We start from the raw sequence: 14,098 nt of genomic DNA, 5'->3' as shown, positions 1-14,098 counted from the left end.
AAGAAGGAAGGAAATCCTGTCACAATGCAACATGGATGAAGCTCGAGAACACTATGCTAAGTGTGGTGAGCCAGTCACAAAAATAAAAAAATATCGTATGATTCCACTTGTATGAGGTATCTAAAGGAATCAAATTTATAGAAACAGGAAGTGTAATAATACTTGCCAGGGACTAGTGGAAAGTGGAAAAGATAAGTTGTTTAAAAGGTACAGAGTTTCAGTTTGGTAAAATGAAGACGTTCTAGAGATCTGTTTCACAACAAAGCAAATACTTACACATAACACTACTGAATGGAACACTTAAAATGGCTAAGTTGGTAAATTTCAGGTTACATGTTCTTTACCACAAATATTTTTAAAAGTTTATAACCATTTAAAAACACTGGTGATGAAAATTAAAAAACAAATACAAAAACAAAACAAGCAACTAGATCCAACTACTTTCCTTTCCCAGTGAGAAAGGAAGTGTTGCTATAGACAGTAAATGCACGTCACTGTCTTGACTTCAGTGGACAAATACCTGCTCTGCTAAAAAACAAAGATCACTGGGTTAACATCCCTACGTTTGGCCGCTGTCCTACCTTGTCAGCCTCCATACGAGACTTCTCAAGAGCAGATCTGAATACTGAAGCCTCTGCGTGCTGATGCACACTCACATCTTTATGTTATGGCATAGCCTCTGGCTCAATTTTACCTTGAAATAGTTCTTTGGAAGTCTTTTTCTTGATATTAGTCCTTCTCGACCTCTGCTGATTTTAACCTTAATGGCCTTCTCTACTGGTTAGGATTCTATGTATTTTTATACCTTTCTGACCAGTCAATCTGCCTCCTTTACCTCCCCTAAAACTAGGTATTACTATGGTCCTGCCTGCCTTGAGCCTACTTTTGATTCTCCACTTGTTCTGTCTTAACTATCTCATGTACATTACTGTCCACAGTTATCTTTATTACCCTAATATTGTTGCTCCCAGATCCAACCTCTCCCCCAAACTCCAATGTTTGAATTTCTAGCTGTCTGTTAGTCTCCATATGAAGATGATCTAATCGTCATGGCTCTTTTAAACAAGACAGAGCCACCCTCACACCATGAAACCAGTACCACATACAAGCAGTCCTCTAAAACCCTCACATTAATTACTACCTTGGGCCACTTACCTTGGCCTGTTTTGAGCTCTATAGTCTGATTTTTCATCATTGTGCATTTTTCCACTGATGCTGTGCTTCACTCTTTGGCCTGATACTTGACAAAGATTCTCTATGTCTGTTGATATTCCTCTCAACATAAATCAAGTGCTTCCTCTGGCCAAGCTGTCTTTGGCTACTGTTAAACATCTTGCCCAATCTGAGAACCTTTAAATTGATACTGCACTTCACTGCTGGCTCTCCCTCAAGCAAACAAGACGAGGATATACCTACGTTTCAAACCGCCTCAGTGCCCTTCTCCAGACACCTGTTGGACCTCCCATGTTCCCTTTGTGTCCTAATGGCTTCACTCTGATTCTAAGGCTGAATGAAGTCTTAGTCACAGTCATTCTCACCTCTCTCCCTCTCTTTTATTATCTGATAAAAACAATAAAATTTACCACCTTAACCATTTTTAAGTGTAAAGTTTAACAGTGTTAAGTATATCCACACTGGGCCATGGGCCAAGCACAGCAGCTCAGGCCTGTAATCCCAGCACTTTGGGAGGCCGAGGCAAGTGGAACACCTGAGGTCAAGAGTTCGATACCAGCCTGGCCAACATGTTGAAACCCCGTCTCTACTACAAATACACAAATTAGCCAGGGATGGTGGCGTGAGCCTGTAATCCCAGCTACTTGGGAGGCTGAGATAGGAGAATTGCTTGAACCCAGGAGGCGGAGGTTGTAGTAAGCCAAGATTGTACTACTGCACTCTAGCCTAGGGAACAAGAATGAAACTCCATCTCAAAAAAAGTAGTATATTCACACTATTATGAAAAAGATCTAACATTTTCATCTTGCAAATATGAAATTCATTAAATAACTACCCTTTCCCTCGTCATCCCAATCTTTTTTTAACCTCTAATGTGAATTGTTTCATAAACCCTGTTAATTCTTTCTCAGTAATGCCATAAAAATGGTAAGATTTAATGGTATAAGGGATCTGAAAGGTCACCTGACACAGCTTCTATAATATGTATGTGTAACCTCAAAAAGTTTCACAATAAATGGTTATCTAGCTATAGTTTACACACATCAACAGATGGCAAGATAGTCATATCATCTTTGAACACTTATAAAGTTTGGCTCTGTGTCCCCATCCAAATCTCATCTTGTAACTCCCATAATTCCCATGTGTTGTGGGAGGGACCCGGTGGGAGATGACTGAATTGCGGGGGCAGGTCTTTCTTGTGCTGTTCTCATGACAGTGAATGGGTTTCACAAGATCTGATGGTTTTAAAAATGGGACTTTCCTTGCACAAGCTCTGTTTGCCTGCTGCCATCCATGTAAGATGTGACTTGCTTCTCCTTACCTTCCACCATGATTGTGAGGCCTACCCAGCCATGTGGAACTGTTAAGTCCAACAAACCTCTTTCTTTTGTAAATTGCCCAGTCTCAGATATGTCTTCATCAGCAGTGTGAAAGTGAACTAATACAGTAAATTGGTACCAGCAGAGTGGAGTGCTGCAGAAAAGATACCCAGAAATGTGGAAGACTTTGGAACTGGGTAACAGGCAGAGGTTGGAACAGTCTGGAGAGCTCAGAAGAAGATGACAGAAAAATGTGAGAAAGTTTAGAATTCCCTACAGATTTGTTGAATGGCTTTGACAAAAATGCTGATAATGATATGGACAATGAAATCCAGGCTGAGGTGGTGTCATATGGAGATGAGAAACTTGTTGAGAAATGGAGCAAAGGTGACTCTTGTTATGTTTTAGCAAAAAGACTGGAGGCATTTTGTCTCTGCCCTAGAGAACTGTGGAACTTTGAACTTAAGAGAGATGATTGAGGGTATCTGGTGGAAGAAATTTCTAAGCAGCAAAGCATTCAAGAGGTGACTTGGGTGCTGTTAAAGGCATTCAGTTTCAAAAGGGAAACAGAGCATAAAAGTTTGGAAAATTTGCAGCCTGACAATATGACAGAAAAGAAAATCCCATTTTCTGAGGCAAAAGTCAAGACAGCTGCAGAAGTTTGCATAAGTTACAAGGAGCCAACTGTTAATCACCAAGACAATGGGGAAAATGTCTCCAGGGCATGTCAGAAGGCTTTGCAGCAGCCCCTTCCATCACAGGCCCAGAGGCCTAGAAGGAAAAAGTGGTTTCATGCGCCAGGCCCAGGGTCCCTGTGCTGTGTGCAGCCTAAGGACTTGGTGCCCTGTGTCCCAGCCACTCCAGCCATGGCTGAAAGGGGCCAACATAGAGTTCAGGCCGTGGCTTCCAAGGATGCAAGCCTCAAGCCTTGGCAGCTTCTATGTGGTGTTGAGCCTGTGAGTACACAGAAGTCAAGAATTGAGGTTTGGTAACCTCCACCTCGATTTCAGATGTATGAAAATGCCTGTTTGCCCAGGCAGAAGTTTGCTGCAGCGGCAGGGTCCTCATGGAGAACCTCTGCTAGGGCAGTGCAGAAGGGAAATGTGGGGTCAGAGCCCCCGCACAGAGTCCCTACTGGGGCACTGCCTAGTGGAGCTGTGAGAAGAGCACCACCATCCTCCAGAACCCAGAATGGGAGATTCACTGACAGCCTGCACTATGTGCCTGGAAAAGCCGCAGACACTCAACACCAGTCCCTGAAGGCAGCTGGGAGGTAGGAGCTGCCCAAGACTGTGGGAACCTACCTCTTGCATCAGTGTCACCTGGATGTGAGACATGGAGTCAAAGGAGATCATTTTGGGGCTTTAAGATGTGACTGCCCCACTGGATTTTAGACTTGCATGGGGCCTGCAGCCCCTTTGTTTTGGCCAATTTCTCCCATTTGGAATGGCTGTATTTACCCAATGCTTGTATCCCCATTGTATTAAGAAGTAACTAACTTGCCTTTGATTTTACAGGCTCATAGGTGAAAGGCACTTGACTTGTCTGGGATGAGACTTTGGACTATGGACCTCTGAGTTAATGCTGAAATGAGTTAAGACTTTGGGGGACTGTTGGGAAGGCATAATTGGTTTTGAAATGTGAAGACATGAGATTTGGGAGGGGCCAGAGGTGGAGTGCTATAGTTTGGTTCTGTGTCTCCACCAAATCACATCTTGCAGCTCCCATAATTCCCATGTGTTGTGGGAGGGACCCAGTGGAAGATGACTGAATTTTGGGGATGGGTATTTCCCATGCTCTTCTCGTGATAGTGAATTGGGTATCATGAGATCTGATGGTTTTAAAAATGGGAGCTTCCTTGTACAAGCTCTCTTTGCCTGCTGCCATCCACGTAAGATACGACTTGCTCCTCTTTGCCTTTCACCATGATTGTGAGGTCTCCCCAGCCATGTGGAACTGTTAAGTCCAATAAACCTCTTTCTTTTGTAAATAAGCCCAGTCTTGGGTATGTCTTTATCAGCAGCACGGAAATGGACTAATATGAACACTTACTATTAGAAGCTTTTCTGTACATTGCTCTAAAATCTTTTTCACTCTTATATTGTAACACTGATAATTCTGCCACCACAATAAACAGAACAAGATTAAATTCCTCAAAATCTTAGAGCATTGTATTTTCCCAAATTATCCTTCAATGGTCTATACAATCCTATGTCCTTCAAACACTCCTTGCACAACATGATTTGGGGTCTTCATCATCACCCTTGCTATAAATTCAGGGCTCTAGTGCATCAGTCTCTCTCAAAACACTGAACCTAAAAATAAACTCAATTTCATAGCTATGGTCTGATCTGGACGGAACAGAATAGGATAATCACCTTACACCTTTCTGGATACGATTACATAATTGGTTCCCATTGAATACACCATCAACTAAAAGCCTAACATCTTTGCATTCGTTTGGTTAATAAAAGCCTAACACAACACAGCCAAAGTGAAAAATTCTTCCTTTTCAGAGAATGAATTCTTTTTCAGCCTACTGTATCTCAGTAAGGTACAGTAAAAATCAGCAGCTACTGCACACTGGCTATAAATATGCATACACTAAAATGTACCTACAAAGAATTTATCTAAACTGTAATGCTAAAAGGCAGGTCATCTCAGAGTGTAATCTGTTTCCTCCACTTATACTCAGAGTTAGTTCCCATATCTATGATCTTGCTTCATTCACCTCCTCTCTATGTTCATTACCCTAGTTCTAACCCTATTACCAACCTCAATGATTGCTTCCAAACCTTTCACCCACATATTCACTGGACATCTTGTTATGGATCATAGCTTGTGACATTAGTAATGTACCTTCAGTAGTTCACCACTGGCCACTGAATAAAGCCCAACATAGTTATACTGACGTTTAATCATCGGTTTCTCTCTCTGAACAAATACCGTAACTGCAATAGGGTACAATTCCCAGTAGTAAAGACTATGCTATCAATATGCTATATACGTTAAACACAAACTACACACATATAATGTGTATATATATGCATCCTTCCATATGTGTATATGGAATATACATTTCATTCCTCCTATAATGAACATATATGTTCATTACTCTCTAGAGCAACTGAATTTTTCTGTTTCCCTCCAGGAAATAAAATAAGCTAATCATGAAATGAAAGACAGTTCCTAGAATTTGCCATACCAGGTCAAGAGAGAGCATCAGGGCCGGGCGCGGTGGCTCATGCCTGTAATCCCAGCACTTTGGGAGGCCAAGGTGGGTGGATAACGTGGTCAGGAGATCAAGACCATCCTGGCTAACACGGTGAAAACCTATCTTTACTAAAAATACAAAAAATTAACCAGGCCATGATGGTGAGCACCTGTAGTCCCAGCTACTGGGGAGGCTGAGGCAGGAGAATGGCAAGAGCCCAGGAGGTGGCGCTCGCAGTGAGCCGAGATCTTGCCACTGCACTCCAGCCTGGGTGATGGAGCGAGATTTCGTCTCAAAAAAAAAAAAAAAAAAAAAAGAGAGAGCATCAATCAGGTTAGGACCCTCACCCAAATAAGTGTAACAAAATCAACAATATAAGTCCCAAGTCTTACTTGTTCTGTTTTATATCCTGTAATAAGGTACAAAGCACCCTTTGTATTTGATTTCTAAATGCCAAGCACTTTTTTGAACAAAATTAAAATGCCATGATGGGTCTCCATAATTCCTCTATACTCAATGCAGAGTCTCATTTGAGAAGTGAGGGCAAAAGTATGAATAACAATAGCATCTTAGATCCACAAGCAGCTCATCCCTAACAGACAAAGTGTTTTTGGGAAAACAGACATCTCTCTGGTCTTCATTTTCCTAATTAATAAAATGAAAGTGTGGGACTAGATAACTGCTAAGATTTCCTATAACATTAATACTCTGTGATTCTTTGACTTTCAACACTATTAATCTTTAGGAGAAAAAAATCATATATGTCTCCAGCAGTTCTATTAACACAAGGCAGTTTTAATGAAACCTGAAAACAGTTAACTCATGTAAGCCAGAAAAAAAACCTGCCAACAAGGCACAGCAAAGACTGTAAGTCGTTTACTAAGGAATAAAGAGGACCATAATGAATGCATGAGTATACAAATAATTAACTCTTTCAAGAAGCGTCATTTGAGTTGGCATGACTTCAGCTAAAAAGTGCTGGGTATCAAGTGCTTTCACAGTTCTCCAAAGGAAGAATCTTCTGTATCAGTAAATTAACATTGCAATAGACCCTTGAATAATCAGCATCTATTCTTTGGCATGCATATCCCATGGCTAAGGCTAGTAATACTATTATTAAAACCACTCACTCAACACAAATTTCTTTCAAGAGGGCAGTATTCAAATCATGAGCTTATTCTAACCGATGTTTATTTCAAGCAGTGATTCCTAGCCTAAATTATAGAAAGGTGGGCAAATGATTAAAGTAAATTTTCTATAGAAGAAATTGTTATAAAAACTGGTTTTACAGAGAATAACGTATATTCCAAATATACTTAATTAGGATGTGAGTTTATTGTTACTGGACTACAAAGTTAGATTATAAGCAAGGGTTAAACTGTATTGAGCCTGTTATCTATCACCCACAACAGTGTGGGCAATGCCAGGCACATAAAGAGGATAGCTTTGAAATGATTGACTACTGGGTCTGGGCTGAACGGTCAACAGTTGGCTGGAAGAACAAGGACCAAAGAGCACAGATTTATGAAGAAATACAAGAGAGTGAGAAGGCACACATGTAGTCGAAACCAAGGTGGAAACCCCAGAGTTCTAAATACCAGAAAGATCCAACAGACCCTGGAACTGTAGTCTAAGGTGATGAATGGGTCTGTGGGGGGAAGATGAGGGTTACAAGGAGCTATGAAAGAGTCTCACGTGAGCCAACAATATAGATTCTGAAGGGCGTTGATGGCAGAAGAAACAAAATACACAGGGAAAGAAAATCTCAGTGTTAAAGACAGAAGTATGCCCGGAAGCCAAGAGAGAAAATGAGCTGCACAGAGAACTCAGTAGCCCGCCAGCCAGCCAGCAAAGTGAGGCTGGTTCACCGGACATGCGCGGCCTCGCTCTTTGGACTCGTCACCCGCCCCTCCCCCTCGCGCCGCCGTCACCCAGGAAACCGGCCGCAATCGCCGGCCGACATGAAGCTGGTCTCATGGCAGCCTCCAAGAGGGCAGTTTGGGGGCCACTGGTGGGGGCTGTGGACCAGGGCACCAGTTCGACGCGCTTTTTGGTTTTCAATTCAAAAACAGCTGAACTACTTAGTCATCATCAAGTGGAAATAAAACAAGAGTTCCCAAGAGAAGGATGGGTGGAACAGGACCCTAAGGAAATTCTACATTCTGTCTATGAGTGTATAGAGAAAACATGTGAGAAACTTGGACAGCTCAATATTGATATTTCCAACATAAAAGCTATCGGTGTCAGCAACCAGAGGGAAACCACTGTAGTTTGGGACAAGATAACCGGAGAGCCTCTCTACAATGCTGTGGTGTGGCTTGATCTAAGAACCCAGTCTACCGTCGAGAGTCTTAGTAAAAGAATTCCAGGAAATAATAACTTTGTCAAGTCCAAGACAGGCCTTCCACTTAGCACTTACTTCAGTGCAGTGAAACTTCATTGGCTCCTTGACAATGTGAGAAAAGTTCAAAAGGCCGTTGAAGACAAACGAGCTCTTTTTGGGACTATTGATTCATGGCTTATTTGGAGCTTGACGGGAGGCGTCAGTGGAGGTGTCCACTGTACAGATGTAACAAATGCAAGTAGGACTATGCTTTTCAACATTCATTCTTTGGAATGGGATAAACAACTCTGCGATTTTTTTGGAATTCCAATGGAAATTCTTCCAAATGTCCGGAGTTCTTCTGAGATCTATGGCCTAATGAAAGCTGGGGCCTTGGAAGGTGTGCCAATATCTGGGTGTTTAGGGGACCAGTCTGCTGCATTGGTGGGACAAATGTGCTTCCAGATTGGACAAGCCAAAAATACGTATGGAACAGGATGTTTCTTACTATGTAATACAGGCCATAAGTGTGTATTTTCTGATCATGGCCTTCTCACCACAGTGGCTTACAAACTTGGCAGAGACAAACCAGTATATTATGCTTTGGAAGGTTCTGTAGCTATAGCTGGTGCTGTTGTTCGCTGGCTAAGAGACAATCTTGGAATTATAAAGACCTCAGAAGAAATTGAAAAACTTGCTAAAGAAGTAGGTACTTCTTATGGCTGCTACTTCGTCCCAGCATTTTCGGGGTTATATGCACCTTATTGGGAGCCCAGCGCAAGAGGGATAATCTGTGGACTCACTCAGTTCACCAATAAATGCCATATTGCTTTTGCTGCATTAGAAGCTGTTTGTTTCCAAACTCGAGAGATTTTGGATGCCATGAATCGAGACTGTGGAATTCCACTCAGTCATTTGCAGGTAGATGGAGGAATGACCGGCAACAAAATTCTTATGCAGCTACAAGCAGACATTCTGTGTATTCCAGTAGTGAAGCCCTTGATGCCCGAAACCACTGCACTGGGTGCTGCCATGGCGGCAGGGGCTGCAGAAGGAGTCAACGTATGGAGTCTTGAACCCGAGGATTTGTCCGCCGTCACGATGGAGCGGTTTGAACCTCAGATTAATGCTGAGGAAAGTGAAATTCGTTATTCTACATGGAAGAAAGCTGTGATGAAGTCAATGGGTTGGGTTACAAATCAATCTCCAGAAAGTGGTGACCCTAGTATCTTCTCTAGTCTGCCCTTGGGCTTCTTTATAGTGAGTAGCATGGTAATGTTAATTGGAGCAAGGTACATCTCAGGTATTCCGTAAAACCTACCAACTCATGGATTCTCAAGATGCGAGCTTTTCAAATAATGAAAGAACCCAGCAATTCTGTCTCTTAATGTGATGACACTATTCATAGACTTTGATTTTATTTATTAGCTACTTGCTGCATGACCCTCCAAGTAGACCTGTGCCTTAAAATAAAGAAAATGCAGCAAAAAGAAACATTTGGTGTTTCTGTTGTTGTTGTTGCTTAACATCCACAGTTAAGGTTGGGCCAGCTACCTTTGGGGCTGACCCCCTCCACTGCCATAACATCCTGCTCCTCTCAGATGTAGGATGAATTCGGATCCTCACCATTGGAATCTTCCATCAAACAGACTCAAACACTGTTGGATCAGGATTTGAGTCTCTGCATGACATATACTTGATTAAAAGGTTATTAGTAACCTGTTAAAAATGAGCAGCTCTTTGCTTTTAACAGACACCCCAAAAGTCTTCTTTTCATAGTCTTCTTTTTCATAGTAGAAGATGGCAACACCTTCACTGAATGTTTGAATAGAAACCTCTACTAAATTATTAAAATAGACATTTAGTGTTCTCACAGCTTGGATATTTTTCTGAAAATTATTTGCCAAAACTGAAATCCTTCAGATATTTTCCATGGTCCCACTAATTATAATGACTTTCTGTCTGGATCTTAAAGGAAAGGATACTTCCTTTTTTCTTCCATCTTTCCTTTATATATTTTTTTACTTTGTATGTATAACATACATGCCTATATATTTTATACACTGAGGGTAGCCCATTTATAAATTAAGAGCACATTATATTCAGAAGGTTCTAACAGGGCTGGTCTTAAGTGAACCACTATATACATAAATATGTTGGAAAACAGCTGTATACATTTTTGGGCAACAGTTATGCATAATATTTACCAAGAGAATTTTTTTCTTAAAGAGCCAACATTTAAAATTTGTTTTATATCCATAAAAGAAAATATACTTTATTGTGACTTCAACTATATTTCTTATCCCTTACATTTTTATTTAATTGTCTTAACTTAAAAAAAGAAGAGGGCCGGGCGCGGTGGCTCAAGCCTGTAATCCCAGCACTTTGGGAGGCCGAGACGGGCGGATCACAAGGTCAGGAGATCGAGACCATCCTGGCTAACACAGTGAAACCCCGTCTCTACTAAAAACTACAAAAAAAAAAAACTAGCCGAACGAGGTGGCGGCGCCTGTAGTCCCAGCTACGCGGGAGGCTGAGGCAGGAGAATGGCATGAACTCGGGAGGCGGAGCTTGCAGTGAGCTGAGATCCGGCCATAGCACTCCAGCCTGGGTGACAGAGCGAGACCCTGTCTCAAAAAAAAAAAAAAGAAGAAGAAGAAGAAACTGTGGAATACTACAGTAAATATTGTTTTCAAACACAAGCAATAATTCAAATAGTTATTTTTCTTTTGAATTAATTTTAGACATATTTTGGATCCTATTGAGGGGATAAGAGGATGTCAAAGGAGTTAAATACCTAAGTAGAAAAAAATATAGAAATAAAGCCAAGAATCTCTTTCAGTTCAAATGTTATCAATTGTTAACAAGAAATTGCTATCTGGGATGACAGAATTATCTCTACTCAGTAGTATCTCATTATAATTGAAGAAAGGTTTATCATTACAAATGCCTTCCAACGAAACCAAGAATTTCTCAAAATATTTAATGTCACATAAGTTATCTAATCTAGCTTCTCAACGCCAATTTTTAAAAATATCTTAAAATTACTTTGTTTTGTAGTAAACAGTGAAGAAAAAAAAAAGTGAGGCTGATGGCAGTGAGAGAGCAATGGTCTGGAAGTGGTACCCTTTCACCTAGGTTCCCAGTGAGCTGTGGGTAGAAATCCCTTCAAGAAGTCTGCCCATGACATACAGGTTTGGGGGAAACACAAAGTTTCATTTACAACAAAGACAGAAGGGACACACATGAAAACAGTTGTGCATATAAAAAAGTGTGATCATTTTATAGGCCTAGTGGAAAGGACAGAAGCAGGATAGTGAGGGGTGCCTGAACAAGTCTGGATAAAGTAGTTACTACTGCCGGGGCCTGGGATATATAAACTAATAACAGGGTTAAGAGCCAAAGAATGGAAAATAAAATGAAAGCACATCAGTAACTGGAGGACTTCTTTGTTGTTGTTGTTGTTGTTGATAGAGTCTCTCTGTCGCCCAGGCTAGAGTGCACTGGTGCGACCTCAGCTCACTGCAACCTCTGCCTCTTGAGTTAAAGTGATTCTTGTGCCTCAGCCTCCTGAATAGCTGGGTCTACAGGCACATGCCACCATGCCTGGCTCCTTTTTTTTTTTTTTTTTTTTGTATTTTTAGTATAGACCAGGTTTCACCATGTTGGCCAGGCTGGTCTCGAACTCTGGGCCTCAAGCAATCTGACCATCTCAGCCTCCCAAAGTGCTGGGATTGCAGGTGTGGGCCACCATGCCCGGCTCTGAAGGAATTCTCCATAGGCAGTCCTGTTATTGAGGAATGCTGAGTGCTTACCAAGCCCAGAATTTCAGCTACAGCTCTAGCTTGAAAATGACAGTCAAGCTGGGTGTGGTAGCTCACACCTGTAATCCCGACTCTGGGAGGCCAAGGCAGGAGGATTGCTTAAGGCCAGGAGTTCAAGAACAGCCCAGGCAACACAGCAAGAGCCCATCTCTATTTTAAAAAGGAAAATGATACCACAAACTTCCCCAAAGATCAGTGTGAACTAGTATTAAGTAGTTTCTCAAATTTTCAGTATGGGAAGTGGTGAGGTATAGGAATGACTAAAAATCTGAAACAATTTTTTTTCCCCTTAAATGTGCTTGGCTATCAATAAGAAACACTGAATAAAATTCATATTTCAAGTTACAATTAAAATCCAATTTCCAAAGAGTCTTTTGCTAGAACTATTAAAATGCATTTAAACTGATGAGTTCAATTTTTATCTCCTGTATATTTTCGGCCTGCCAAAAATGCTAAAAATAAAGGTGCTAATGATTTCAGAAATGGTTAAAATATAGATACCACCCAAAAAACATGAGAAGAGTCCACAAACCAGCACTCTCTGAATAAGTCAGTACATTTGGGGTTAACTGAGAAAAATTTCATTTTTAGACATGATGCAAAAAATAATTTCATACAGCTTTTTCAGCTAAAATAAAATAAAATAAATCTTTCAGGAGTATAACAAAGGCTGACCATAGTCCAGAACACCATGCCTCAGCCCACAGGCCATTTAACCTGGGTGGTCTGGTGACACTGAGCTGTCACTCCATGCCTTGGAGAAGCAGCGTGGTCAGTGTGACAGGCTGTCACTGCCAGCACCACACTGCTGAAGCCACAAGAGCATCTGAGGGTGAGGAGCACGGATTCCACGTCCTCCCCTACTCTCACTCTATAACCTACCCATTTGGTTGCTCACATTTTTACTTTCCCTAAAGATACTGATGTTATTAAAAATAAGCATGAGTGCATGGAAGAGATCTCCATGGAACACTGTAATTTTTTCATTATATCTGTACAATTTAATTTAATTATAATGAATTCTAGAAAGCTTGTGTCCAATGGGCAAGAGAAAGAAATGAAGCAGTTCTTATGTCCAGAATCTCTAGTGAGTTTTCAAAGGATAGACAGTGCTCTTCTTATGTGCAGTCACACCATGGACCACACAATACCCTGAAGTCCTGCAGGCTTTCTCTCCTTACCCATCCTTTTCTCCCTCAGCTTCTTTCTCCTCCCTTCTGCTTTACATACATATATGTATGTACGTATTGAGTCATCTATTGCTATTTATTTCTTCCCTTCCTTCTTTTCTTTCCTACCTAGAAAAGCCTGTCACAAGTCCTACTGCCTATGATAGAGAAAAGAAAAAGAAAAAGAAAAATATTAACTTTACTGTCACTGTGTCCCGTCACCCTCTTGGAGTTCTTCACATGCTATGTGATTTGACTTGAAAGTAATTTGAAGGTTTGGGTAAATTTTCTGGACAAATAGAGTGCTTTAAAGACAAATCACCTAAACAATTACCTGTTTATGGTAGAAAAGGAGCTATAGACATCTTATTGCATGGACTCCTTATCTCCCCACCTCCTATTTGCTTAAAATGTCAACAACAATCAGGTAGTTTCACTATGAAGAACAACTGTGTATTCGTCTGTTTTCACACTGCTGATAAAGACATATGCAAGACTAGGCAATTTACAAAAGAAAGAGGTTTAATGGACTTACACTTCCACGTAGCTCGGGAGGCCTTACAATGATGGCGGAAGGCAAGGAGGAGCAAGTCATGTCTTATCGGGATGGCAGCAGGCAAAGAGAGAGAGCTTATACAGGGAAACTCCCATTTTTAAAACCCATCAGATTTTGTGAGACGTACTATCACAAGAACAGCAAAGGAAAGACCTACCCCCATGATTCAACTACTTCCCACTGGGTCCTTCCCACCACACATGGGAATTCAAGATGAGATTGGGGGCGGGGTGGGGAAGGACACAACCAAATCATATCAAACTGTTTTATAGTATTATTCTGGATTATTTTGGAAAGTTTGTTGCAACTAGTTATCAATACCCAAAGATATGGAAATAGCTTCATTATACAAGCATGGTCTTTGTAATGGCATTTGTTTAAAATACAAGGATGAAATATATAGTTAAAGCATGATGATTGCTTCAAGATAATACAAGAGGATGTAAAAAATTCCTCAAGCTATAGACACGATTTGTGCACTTTTCTACATGTACATTAGACTTCAGTAAAATGTTTGCAT

The 14,098-nt window shown here is 41.0% G+C and overlaps 2 protein-coding genes across 7 annotated transcripts in view; one reads left to right on the top strand and one right to left on the bottom strand.

The window, feature by feature from the left end:
* The window catches only part of KLHL2 (kelch like family member 2), a 118,681-nt gene that overhangs the window by 37,355 nt on the left and 67,228 nt on the right, over positions 1-14,098 (bottom strand). The gene's annotated exons all lie outside the window — the stretch shown is intronic.
* On the top strand, positions 7,312-10,313 carry LOC117086092 (glycerol kinase 3-like). 3 transcript variants are annotated; one of them, XM_033215614.1, is made up of 2 exons: positions 7,312-9,242; positions 9,333-10,313. In XM_033215614.1, the coding sequence occupies exons 1-2, from the start codon at positions 7,580-7,582 to the stop codon at positions 9,341-9,343; spliced, it is 1,674 nt and encodes a 557-aa protein (XP_033071505.1). In that variant the 5' UTR covers positions 7,312-7,579; the 3' UTR covers positions 9,344-10,313. The 3 variants fall into 3 exon arrangements, with proteins under 3 accessions (XP_033071505.1, XP_033071504.1, XP_033071503.1); XM_033215613.1 differs by having other exon boundaries at positions 7,312-9,245; XM_033215612.1 differs by having other exon boundaries at positions 7,312-10,313.

Source organism: Trachypithecus francoisi, unplaced genomic scaffold (assembly GCF_009764315.1).
Source record: "Trachypithecus francoisi isolate TF-2019V2 unplaced genomic scaffold, Tfra_2.0 Lachesis_group1, whole genome shotgun sequence".
Lineage (NCBI taxonomy): Eukaryota > Metazoa > Chordata > Mammalia > Primates > Cercopithecidae > Trachypithecus > Trachypithecus francoisi.
This window is presented reverse-complemented; position numbering and strand designations above follow the sequence as displayed.

Coding starts and splice junctions, on each gene's coding strand:
- LOC117086092 (XM_033215612.1), top strand. CDS start 7,580: ATGCGCGGCCTCGCTCTTTGGACTCGTCACCCGCCCCTCCCCCTCGCG.